The sequence below is a fragment of the Morchella importuna genome (genome assembly GCF_003444635.1).
Source record: "Morchella importuna strain M04M26 chromosome Unknown Morimp01GS039, whole genome shotgun sequence".
Classification (NCBI taxonomy): Eukaryota; Fungi; Ascomycota; class Pezizomycetes; order Pezizales; family Morchellaceae; genus Morchella; species Morchella importuna.
This window is the reverse complement of record NW_025763436.1, coordinates 117071-129358: the sequence shown is the minus strand read 5'-3', so window position 1 is coordinate 129358 and position 12288 is coordinate 117071. Positions and strand designations below refer to the sequence as shown.

Sequence of the window (12288 nt, the reverse complement as noted above, 5' to 3'; positions counted from 1 at the left end):
ATGAGCGTGAAGAAGGGGGAGAAAGGTGGTGGAGGCGGCGGGGGCGGGGGGTAGTGTGTTTGGGGGTGGGCGTGGGCGTGGAGTGGGGGGAGGGGGGGGCGTAGGGGGGGTTTTGGTGCGGGGATGCCATTGTTGTTGTGGTTGTGGTGAGGAGGGGAGGGAGGATGGAGATAGAGGTAGAGAGAGGTAGGTTGAGGTAAGGTAGCGCGTCACGTGAGATAAGAGCACACGAGTGACAGGGGTAGCTTAGCTCTGCTTCCATTATTATCGCGACGTGCGAGTGAGAGCGTGTGTATCATGTATGGCCCCCGAGTCTAAACTTACAGACAAGCAGGTATCAATTTCAAAAGCACAACGCCAGAACAGAAAACCATATTCTCCCCCAATTCCATTCCCCAGTCCCTCCATAGCCAGCTAACCCAACCCAACCTAACCTCCAGCAACCTCAAACTTCTGCCGACACATGGGACACAAGCCCCTCGAGCTCTCGGTCGAGATCCAGTCGTTGACGCAATGCTATCATATCGTCCACCGACCCATTAGCGTTTCCAATTCCCTTCCTTTCCCATCTCCCCGCGGTTTCGCCAGCTAGGGTACTCCAGATCCAGGTGCAGGTGTAGTAGGTAGATACATGTACATACCAGATGAAACGAATGCCCACACTTGCCCACCACTGCACCACACTCATCAGCACCCCTCCCACAAAACATCTCTACCCAGCCACAAGGAAGAATACTCACACAACGGACAATCATCCCCCGGAAACCTACAGTTCGGACACGTGCCGTCAAACTGGACGCGACAGATGCCGCACACGTCGTCCTCGGGCACGTCCCAGCGCCAGGACGCGACGGCGTTCCACGTCTTGATCCTGACCTTCATTCTTTTTTGGGGGGGAGACGCGTTGAGAGATTTTTTTTATTTTTATTTTTGGTTGGTGAGGAGGCTGTGGGTTTGGGGTTTGGGGTTTGGGATTGGTGGAGGCGAGGGGTTGCAACTTGCAACCTTGCGGGGGTGGAGGGAGGGATTTGGTGGGGGCTTGGCGGTGGCTTGACAGGGGAGGGGAGGGGAGCTGGTGGGGCGGAGGTGCAGACGGGAGGGAGGGAGGGAGGGAGGTGGAAGCACGACACCAGAGACACAACTAAATACATACATCTTGACATCACATCGCAGCTACAGACAGACATCACCGCCAGACGTCATCGATCGAGGATTTGCAATTAATTGCAACTGAGGTCCGACATCATCTAGAGTAGAGTGCATACATAACTAGTTACAGGTGTGTTCTCAATCCTGGACAACATCCTCAGTCAACCTTAACCAACACCGCCCACTAACCCCCCAACTCAATCCCCCCCCCATAGCACCAATGCCCCTCACCACCCGCCTCACCACCCGTCTCCTCTCCACCACAATGTCCCGCCCCTTCAGCACCTACACCATCCCCCCGCGCGCCCTCGCCAGCGCCCTCACCGCCAACCCCCCACTCACCTCCCGCACCCCACGCACCATCCCCCTCTGCGCATCCTGGTTCCTCCCCACCTCACCCCACACCGGGTCCGCCGTGTTCGCCTCCGCCCGCATCCCCAGCGCGCGCTTCTTCGACCTCGACGCCATCAAGCACCCCTCCTCGCCCTACCCGCACATGCTGCCCACGCCCACCGTGTTCAGCGCAGCAATGGGCAAGCTAGGCATCACGAAGGAGGACACCCTCGTCGTCTACGACTCGGCCGAGATGGGCATCTTTAGTGCGCCGCGCGCGGCGTGGACGCTGAAGGTGTTTGGGCACGAGAAGGTGCATGTGCTGGATAGCTTCAAGGCGTGGGTGCAGGCGGGGCTGCCGGTCGAGGGCGGGGAGGTGAAGCCTGTGGAGGAGACCGTGTATGGGGATGTGGTGATGGAGGAGGGGTTGGTGGCGGGGTTTGAGGATGTGAAGGACTGGGCGCTGCATGGGGACCGCGGGAGGGTGCAGGTGGTGGATGCGAGGCCTAATGGGAGGTTTAGGGGTGTGGATCCGGAGCCGAGGCCAGGTAGGGCGGCATAGTCTACTATCGTCCCTTATTCACTCTGGCTAGCTATGTATGGGGGCTGATGCAGAACAGGGCTCCCGTCCGGCCATGTCCCCGGCTCCATCTCAATGCCATTCAGCAAGCTCGTCGACCCCGCGACGGGGAAGCTCCTACCCGCAGCGGAGCTCCGCGACGTGCTGGTCAAGGCCGGCGTGAGCGAGGATCAGGGCGTGGAGAAGGTGCTGATGTGTGGGACGGGGGTGACGGCCGTGGTGGTGGACATGGCGCTGGAGATGGCGGGCATCGGCGGGAAGAGGAGGGTGTATGATGGCAGTTGGACGTGAGTATCTTTCTCCTTTTCTTTTTGGTGTTTTGGTGTTTTGGTGGTGGGGGCTTGGAGGGAGGGCTGGAGGGAGGGCTGGAGGGAGTGCCTTGACGGGTAGGGTTGGGGGTGGTGGCTTCGGGGGTTCTTTGCTGTGGCTTCTTACTGCTCATGCTCATGCTTATGCTCGTACTCATGCTCGTGCACATGCTCATGGGTAAAAAGTAAGAGTAAGAGTAATAGCATAGCAGAGAATCCTCAAAGCCATCATGACCCGGTCCCACCCGGGGAAGGCACAGGTTCCGAAGTGCTCCGGGGATGAGATGAGTACTCCGCTAGGCAGCGCAGTGCAAATTGGCACGAGGGTTTTCCTCTATTCAAGCATTGTACTCATTACCTGACTCCCATCTACTCTTACTCTTACTCCCGGAGCCTTCCTCCCTTCCTCACATTCCTCCGGGCAGGCAGGCAGGCAGGCAGCGGTTGAGACGGTCAGCCTGCTTTGCTTGCTGCCTGTGGTTCTATACTGTCCTACCCTATCCTACCCTATCCTACCCTATCCCGTCCTACCCTACCCTATGGTTTTATACTCATACTCATATTCATACCCCACCCCCACTCCCGGCGCCCAATGCCCTCCCCGTACCTGTCTGTACCTGTACCGTATCCTACCCTCCCCGATCCCAGTCCCAGATCTATAGTAGCTGCAGATGAGTACCATCTCTCTCTCTCTCTATTTAAAAGTATCTGTGTACAATGCTGTGTGTTGGCTGAGTCACAGCCCATCACGCGGTCCACATGTGTACGTGCCGAGGCTGACATTCGCGACTCGACCTGCAGGGAGTGGGCCCAGCGCGTCACTGAGGATTCAGGGCTGATTGTAAAGTCCGACAAGTAGTGAATGGGAGGCTGCGTCATTGAGTGAGTGAGTTGGGGGGGGGGGGGTGTGCTGTACGTAGATACCTGTATGGCTAGCTAGCTGAGAGATGGGATGTTCGCGGGGGGGGGGGGGGTGAACTACACTTGGGATGGAAAACGTTGTGTTCGGCAGGCGCAGTTTGAATTAAGCTACGTGATTGATAGGGACGCGACATATATTTGCATTACATGGCCATTACTGTTTACATACTCTCGATAAAAGCATCGCGATGAGACACCTTGTAGATTACATACTCTACATCGGTTTCTATCCATAGGCCGCAGAGCACACGAAAAAGTGGGGTGTGTGGGTGAAGGAGCTATTGGATATTAATAGATAGCCTAGCTAGCCTGCACCGGCGATGACGATGAGGCACTGTTTCTTCTAACTCCCGGGTCTGTCTTGTCTTGTCTGCAGTAAGAACTTTAGTAAATACATACTACCGTTGTTCTGTACTCTACCTAGCTAGGTACATGTATCTTAGACAAGGCGTCCAAACAACGCGGCAGCTAGAGTAGAGAGAGGAGGGAGTGGGGAGAGTTAGAGTTGTGTAGTTGTTAGGCGAGCGAGGAGGATTTGCATCGCCGCCTGCGCTGCGTGGAACGAACCGTGGGAGGTTCCACGCAGCCAAGCATGGGTGGAAGAAGTGCATTGAGGATGGATGGATGGGTGGAACTGTGGAAGGGGAGGTGCGGGTTTGGTCTAACTACATGAGCTAAGCCCCAGAATTACCTCACCAAGGAGAGAGAAGGGCTGTTTGTTACACGAACCAACCCAATCCATCCCTCGCATCCACACTAAACACAACACCACCCAACAACAACACCTCACCCACCCACTCACTCACCCACTCACTCGCTCACTCACTCACCTCGCACACCTCCATGATCCACACCGAACCGAACACACCGAGCTACCTCCTCTTTCCTCCTCCTCCTCCTCCTCCTCCTCACTCCCTCCTAGCCAACCGCCATTGCGCTCACTCATCATTAACTAACTCACTCACCCATTCACACCCCCTACCCTCCATCCCCTCCATTCCCCCCCTCCCCCACCTGTGACTCTTAAGCACAACCCCCGAAGAGCTCATAGAGTTGTCCGAATACTTAACCACCCGCACCCCACCCACACAGTACCAGCACTATCACCATCACCACCACCACCACCACCACCAGCAGCAGTAGCAGCAACAATCACATAGCAATTCCGGGTTCGACATACGATGCTCCAGAATGGACACGCAAGGAAACATAGCACTCTCTCGCCCGACACAACCCCAGTCCCCCTCCTCACCACCACCACTGGTTTGTCCCCCCACTCCCCTCTCCCCTTCTCTCTACATAATACTACGGTATATACATACTCCTGAAAGCTCCCCCCACCCACACACCCATCTGTGTCACACAACCAGGGCTAGCTTGGGGGCATAACGGTTTCTGTGTAACCACCGCTGACCTCACCCAAGTATGAACGTCTCGCCGTAGCCCGCCTCCAATACACCGTCAACGAGCTCCAGACCAAGGTCGACTTCGACCGCCGGCTCGCGCCGCCCGTGCGCAAAGTGTACCACTGCGTGACGGACGACTCTGCGCTCGTGCAGAGCATCGGCGACTTTAAGCGCTGGGTCGGCGAGGGCATCATCAGCATGCTTGTGCCGCTATGCAGTACGTCCTCCCCGCACTCCCGCCCCCCTGGTAGTAGTTATAGTGGGATTAATGGAACAAACAACAAACAGCACTCGACGCACTCGACGACCTGAAGAAGGGCACCGACATGGTCAATGTCAACTCGCGCGAGTCCGTCCGCTACTTTGACCGCTGCCAGTCTGGCGCGGGGCGCAAGCCCGTCCGCAGCGTGCGCGTGCAGGCACCAACAGAGGTATTCGCCAAATGGGAGGAATGCGCACAGTTTATCGACCCTGACGCCGTTGTGCCGGCCATGCCACCCCCGAGCCCCCCACGAAACAACGGGTACTACAACAACCAGGGGAACGGCTACTACGCCAACAGCAACGGGAATGGTAACGGTAACGGTAACGGGAATGGGGGGAACAAGAACCGCAGGGGATCCCGCGCCGCCGCGCCCGAGCCGAATGTTGAGGCGGCCCCGGTCGTCCCGACGCCGCCAAAGTGGGTGCAGCCGATCCTGAACTGCGCGCTGTACAAGCTGCACCAGCCGGGGAAGGAGCAGCGGGCCAGGGCGGCGGAGACGGAGGAGACGGTGCTGGTGACTAACAATGAGATTGTGACTGCGTGGGCGAAGGTGTTTAGCATCAAGGTTGTTGACAGCGACGAGCTCGCGGAGCTGCTTGAGCGAGAGGGATGGGAGTTTGCCGAGAAGACCCGCGTCTACAATGCGAACCTCAAGACCGGCAACAACAGCAATGGGCGAAACAGCGGTGGTGGTGGTGGACGTGGAGGCAGGAACGGTGGGGGACGTGGAGGGCACAGGCGTGATAGCACCGGGGGCGATAACGTCCCGAGTTACTCCCCCGGCGGCGGCGGTGGAGGTAGTGGTAGAGGCGGCGGCGACGGGTTCGTTCTCCGCGGTGCCCCGCGGGGCGTAGCGAGAGGGCGGGGAAAGTTGTGGGAGCCGTAGTGTTTCCGGTCGTGGTCGTTTCAGAGAAACGGATAACACACACACCACTGACACATTCACCACTCATATCACATCTGGATCGAACACACACCGAACCCGGCTGCCTTTTGGTATTTTTTTTTAAAAAAAGAAGCTGGATTTAGACACGACAGACTACTAGTACTACACGCTGTTACAACTCCCTCCCTCCCGTCTCCCCTAGTCACCTCTCACCCTTACCCCCCCTTTCAGTATGATGCGCGCCTCTGGGAGGTTTATAGTTTCCGCAGCAACAGCAGCAGTGTTGGTTGTGGACGAGAATTAGCGAGCCATCCGCAGAAGGGACTCGGGGCTCTCCCCGTGTCACGGTCTGTCTCTCACTCTATGCTACGCTACTTAGTACTCCACCGCCCGCCCGCCCGCCAGCCCGCACATCGCTGCAGATATATATGTTAAACATGTCACCGGGGGGGGGGGCGCCGAGGATATATGGCCCCCCCCCCCGCCACTCGATCTAGAATGCTTCTTTTTGTTGGTTTTTTTCTTTCTCTTTTTGGATCTGTCCCCCTTTCTTTTTTTTCTTTTACTTCCGTTCTCTCTTTTTTTTTCGATCTGCGCTTTCGATATGTCGGGATTTACGTGCTCACCAAAAAGTTACCAAAAAGTCATCCAAAAAAAAAAGTACCTTTCTTTCATTTCCTTTCTGTTTTCCTTTCTTGCCGAGTTTTTCGTGTCTTGTCTGAGTAAGTTAGTTTTTGCTGTCAGCTGTCAAAGTATGGCCATATGGATGGATACAACATCAACGCACCCCCCCCCCTCGTCCGGGTGGGTGGGTGCCTACATGTTCTTCAATTGTTGTAGTTTTTTTTTCTTTCTTTATTTACTAGCTGGCTAGCTGCTGTTGGTATGAGTATCAGTATCAGTATGAGTATCGGTACGGGTATGAGTAGTCTACATGTAGTTAGTTGAGTCAGCAGATATACGTATGCAATAAAACGTTGATATATAAATACGAGTTTTAATTTGTTGCTTTTTTTTGAGCGTGGGTTGTGGGTTGTGTGTGGGTGGTGTGGGTTGGTTGGGGTGCGTCGGGGCGCGGCGCGGTGGGTTGTGGTTATGTCTGTGAGAGGGACAATCGGGTTAGGTTGGGTTTGTGGTGGATCATGAGCTATCACTCGACTCTTGGCACCGGTCTACGGGATTTCCATACCTACATGTACATGTACATGTAGCTAACGTCCCAGCATAGCCAGGCTACAAACCGGAGCGGGTAACGAGATAGGTAGCCATGTACCCTACCTCGCGAGTAGCTTAGGGCACGGCTTAAATGAGGAATATCATCCGATGCGGGGGGCGAGCCTGTGGGTGAGGCAGCCATTATCACCACCGACATGTAGCTAACGGACCAGCATGAATTGGAGCGGGTAACGAAATAGGTAGCCACGTACCCTAACTCACCAGTAGCTTAGGGCACGGATTAAATGGGGAATATCATCCGATGAGGGGCGAGCCTGCTGGACCCGTCGCCGAACACAACCCCTCCACCCCCAAACCCCAACCCCGGGAGTGCCAAACCTGAGATTAGCGAGAAACGAGGTAGAGCTAGAGGTAGAAGGAAAGAAGGATACACAAGTCTCCTAACTACGACATCTTCAGGCTGAGTGGTTTCGGGAGACAAAAAGTGGTAAAATTACCTACAGGGTATAGGCAACATTTAAGCTTCACCGTACAGACCGAGAGCTTCTAGCTACATTCACACTCACCTGTATTCGTGAGTTACATGCAGTAGCGGCTTAAGCTCCCACCCCACTCCACAAGGGTGCATGGTAGTTGTGCACCTAGCTGGCCCCCGTGTAGGCGACTTTGGGCACGGTACCCAGCACCGACATGTAGCTAACGCTCCGGCATAGCCAGGCTAGAAATTGGAGCGGGTAACGAAATAAGTAGCCACCCACGTACCCTAACTCACAGCTGGCTTAGGGCACAACTTAAACAAGGAATATCATCCGATGAGGGGGGGCGAGCCTGTGGGTGAGTCGTTGTTACCCGTCGCCGAACACAACACCTCCCCCCCCCCGGGTCCGTCTTCCCGGGGGGGGCCAAACCTGAGATTAGCGAGCAACGAGGTAGAGCTACAGCTAGAAGGAAGGAAGGATACACGCGTCTAACTACGATACCTTCACGCTGAGCGATTTCGGGAGACAAAAGGTGGTAACATTACCTGGAATTCCGCTGGGTGTGCGGAGGTGCGCTGAGAGTCATGGAATATCACTCGGTCTTGTGCGCGTTCTCCCTGCCTGCAACGGACAGAAATCTTTAAGATAACTGACAGGGGTACATGTTACTAAGAGTTTACAACTCGTTGGTAGAATTGACGCCATCAAGGATATAGAAGAAAAAATACTGCTTGAGCACTGGTCACTGCGCAAGTGAAAGCATTTATTCGCATATGAACACCTAGACTTCTGTGTTTATGGGCTGTCATCAAGCTTGTTTACCTGTCATGACCAGTAAAGACAAGTACGACATGACAGCATACGTATCTTTGACTGACTACAACACCAACATTTTCTCAAAGCCATGTTGTCCATGCTGGCTGATACCAGTAGTGGTATTCCGCTCTGCGAGTGATACCCGGCTTACCAGACTATTGCCATGATAATATCCGCACTTCAAGAATAGCAAAGGAATTGATCTTTTGCAAAAAAATAAAAAAAAAGAAAAGAAAAATTGTGATTTTAGTCCAGATAAATATACATGTATTTATACCACTCTGGACTATGGAGCAATTAATGAATTAAACAAAAAAAAAAAAACTCTGGACTATGGAGCGGTAAATATGGGGCGGTAAATGTGTCAAATGTTATTTTACCAACGGTAGTAAATTATTTTACCTCCGGTGGTGAAATAATACCAGCATTTATATGTACCCTATATTGCCAACTTTTATGATAAAAGCACAGCCTTTTTGGCTAAAAGGGGCCATATAACGCCAATATATGGCCAAAATGGGTCATAGAATGCCAATATATGGCCAGAAGGGATCATATAATGCCACTATATATGAACATTGTCCACCGGTGGGGAATTTCACCACCAGTGGGAAATTTTCATAAGTTTTTTGAACATTTACTTATGTAGTATAGCGCAGTATAAAGACTGAAATTCAGTGTTGTTACTGGCACAAGGGCTGAAATTCAATGCTTATACCACCGGTGGTAAAATTACTTTTGACACATTTACCGCCCCATACATGCGATCTTTTGCACCCAGGAACAAATTGAAACGACTCTCTTTTTTAAAAATAAAAAATAAAAAAAGACGACGCGGCTTGGTGTATGCAGTGGTCCAGCCTGGTATATACCATACTGGACCACTGCACATTGTTTGTGTAACAGCGTGTCTGGGCATAAAACTCAGGTACTGCTTAGTCATTGTTTAATTATTGTAGTGATCTGGGGAACACAGAGAATGCAGACCTCTGAGGTCCCAAGAACAGTAGTTCTGAAGAGTTTATTCCCTGCGTTTCCCAGATCCTGAATCTCCAGGCAATCTGAATTTTTCAGCTAAAAAACAGTAGTCGTTGGCTTTAATTGAGAATGGAGTTCAAAGTTTCCATGAGTTTGGAGCTAGACAAAATTACACTTAAACTCAAGTTCTACTATCAGAGCAGCGAAGCCAGAACTTGCGGGTGCTTGAAGCCGGGCTCCCAAGCGTATGAGTTATAACTCAAATTCTCTCTCTATATATATATTTTACTAGAGTCGGCTTACTGTTGTAACGGTTACGAGATTGTAATCAATAAAGGATATGTATTAGTTTCGAGGCCTGTAAGTCAAGAACTACATGTATCATCCTTCCTTCCATCCTCCAATCATCCGAGCAACCGGTTAAAGTCAACCCAGACTGGACGAATCCGAGCTTCGAGAGAGAGAAGTTTATTGTCGACTACCGCCTGAGGCAGTGGCTCAAAACGTCACCGGTAACCTGCTTGGGCTTACGCCTGCGCTACACCACAATCTCAAACGCGATAATTACCAGCCTGGTTATGATCGGCAAGACGTTGGTTATTTAATTGGCCAGTTGGGGCAAACCAATCACAGCACTGGCCAAGATTTGTTTCCTGCGCTAGTATTACAGCTGGTCTTTTAGGATTGTTACATCTACCCTACCTAGTTCGACATCTTCAACATGAGTAATATTGAAGACTCGTATCAAAGAACAATTAACTATTAATCCCGGTAAACACTACAGGCCTATCACGGACAGCTATCGATTGCGTTATCACAATATTACCGATTAGTCGCCGCTCTGGGGGGCTGAAACCGGGGCTGACCTATTCCGCTCGATCCTTCTTTCACACCCATGCATACTTTATAACCTCGAGTCCCCCACGACGACGCGACTCCAACACCACAGCTACTCTCCTATCCTCCACTACCTAAGGTTAAGGGAGCAATCATGTCTCCTCCCACCACCGAAAACACCCCCCTCCTCGCCGACGATGCCACCGCTAAAGACCCCGAGGTACCCGCAGCCCTCGACCTAGACAAGCCCAGGATCCCCGGCGTGAGGCTGAGCGTCATCCTGCCCGCAATTAGTATCGGTGTATGCGCAGTCCAACTTCCCCATTCTCTGATCTCGTTCCTCGGGAGACTCGTGCTGATATGATTTATGGCGATGACAGGTTTTCCTTGCGGCAATGGACAACACGATTGTTGTGTCGTCTTACGGCATCATTGGTACGGAGATGAAAGAGCTCAACCGAACCTCATGGATTGCGACTGCGTATGTTCTCTTCTGCCCCAGTTATTTGAATTTGTCTCCTTTTTCTAACACGGGGTGCTATTTAGATATCTCCTCACACTGACGAGCTTCCAGCCACTCTATGGCAAGCTGAGCGACATCTTTGGCCGCAAGCAGGCCCTACTCTCCTCATACTTCATTTTCGGCATCGGGTGCTTAGGCTGCGGCCTCGCCCGGAGCATGAACGAGCTGATCATCGCAAGGGTATGCTACTCCTCCTAACACAATTTCCACACACCATGCTCACACCTCTTTAGGCCTTCGCCGGAATCGGTGGTGGCGGCATGACAACCGTAGCCTCCATCCTCCTCAGCGACATTGTCTCCCTCCGCGCCCGCGGCACCTTCCAAGGCCTCATCAACATCGTCTTCGCCACCGGCGCGGCCGTCGGCGCCCCCCTCGGCGGCCTATTTGCCGACAGTATCGGCTGGCGGTGGTCCTTTCTCTCCCAGGTGCCGCTCACCTGGATCGCCATCCTCGTGGTGTCCCTGTTCCTGCACCTCCCGCCGCCGCCCGTGGCGGAGGGCTTCCGCAAGCAGATCAAGCGCGTTGACTTCTTGGGCGCGGCGATCCTGGTGTCTGCGGTATTCTCGCTGCTCGTTGGTCTTGACAGGGCCGGGAATGTTATGCTGAACGACAACATCGTTATCGGAACAATGACTTTCGCGCTGCTGGCGTTTTCGCTGTTTGTGTACGTCGAGGGCTACATCGCTGCTGAGCCTTTCGCTCCCGGACCCATCGTCAAGGAGCGTACAATCCTCGCCAGCTCAGTGTCTGTGTTCTTTGCGTTCGGCGGCTACATGGGCACGCTCTTCTACATCACACTTTACTACCAAGCCGTTGCCGGTCTCTCCGCCGCCGAGTCTGGTCTGCGCATCGTCCCTGCAATCATCGGCGGCGTTAGCGGCTCGCTGTTTGGAGGGATCATGATGCAGACCACGGGCAAGTTCTACCACCTCACTGTTGGCGCGTACTGCGTGTTTGCGTGTGGGTTCCTCCCGATCCTGCTGCTGACGGGATATTTGGGAAGGAGCACGCTGGGGATTAGTTTGGGATTGGTGGCGACCGGATTTGGAAATGGTATTGGTGTGACGAGTACGTTGATTGCTGTTATTTCAGCGGCGGGGGCGGAGGACCAAGCGGTGGCCACGGCGGTCACGTATTTGTTTAGGGCGCTGGGGACGGTGACTGGCGTTAGTGTTGGCAGTATGCTGGTTCAGGGGAGCTTGAGGAGAGAGCTCAGTGAGAGGCTTAATGGCACTGATGCAGATGAGGTTTGTCGTCCTACTTGCTGGAACTGTGAATTTGGAGGAGTGTGTACTGACTCGGAATAGATTGTGAGGAGGGTCAGGCAGTCACTCAAATTCATCAACGAGCTACCTCAGGAAACAAAGGACATTGTCGTCAACTCGTATGAGCACGCTGTGCATGCTGTAAGTACCCTACCGCCTCCTCTCACGTCTACCTACAGTGGCTAATATGAGTAGGCATTCGTACTCGGCTTCACATTTGCTGTGTGTGCCGCACTAGCTTCCATGTTCATCAGGAACAAAAGTCTCTGAGACCAACCAGGTGCGCGGTGATAGATATTAGACTAGCTGGCGCTTCAGGGATATCAAAGACGGTAATATGGGCGGGTTATGAAAAGAAATATA

At 53.3% G+C, this 12288-nt stretch overlaps 4 protein-coding genes across 4 annotated transcripts; 3 read left to right on the top strand and 1 right to left on the bottom strand.

Annotated features, from left to right (window-relative positions):
• Window positions 1-429: 429 nt before the first annotated feature.
• LAJ45_09804 (uncharacterized protein) lies at window positions 430-882 on the bottom strand (the record flags this gene model as incomplete). The annotated part of the gene is made up of 3 exons (XM_046119343.1): window positions 430-516; window positions 642-673; window positions 741-882. 3 exons carry the CDS (start codon window positions 880-882, stop codon window positions 430-432), a joined length of 261 nt encoding a protein of 86 aa, XP_045967418.1.
• Window positions 883-1678: 796 nt separating this feature from the next.
• On the top strand, window positions 1679-3229 carry LAJ45_09803 (uncharacterized protein; the record flags this gene model as incomplete). The annotated part of the gene is made up of 3 exons (XM_046119342.1): window positions 1679-2030; window positions 2103-2349; window positions 3172-3229. 3 exons carry the CDS (start codon window positions 1679-1681, stop codon window positions 3227-3229), a joined length of 657 nt encoding a protein of 218 aa, XP_045967417.1.
• Window positions 3230-4482: 1253 nt separating this feature from the next.
• LAJ45_09802 (uncharacterized protein) lies at window positions 4483-5848 on the top strand (the record flags this gene model as incomplete). Its single annotated transcript, XM_046119341.1, has 3 exons — window positions 4483-4554; window positions 4716-4914; window positions 4986-5848. The coding sequence occupies 3 exons, from the start codon at window positions 4483-4485 to the stop codon at window positions 5846-5848; spliced, it is 1134 nt and encodes a 377-aa protein (XP_045967416.1).
• A 4440-nt stretch (window positions 5849-10288) lies between these two features.
• Window positions 10289-12195, top strand: LAJ45_09801 (uncharacterized protein; the record flags this gene model as incomplete). Its single annotated transcript, XM_046119340.1, has 6 exons — window positions 10289-10435; window positions 10515-10615; window positions 10681-10837; window positions 10891-11907; window positions 11968-12066; window positions 12121-12195. 6 exons carry the CDS (start codon window positions 10289-10291, stop codon window positions 12193-12195), a joined length of 1596 nt encoding a protein of 531 aa, XP_045967415.1.
• Window positions 12196-12288: the final 93 nt, after the last annotated feature.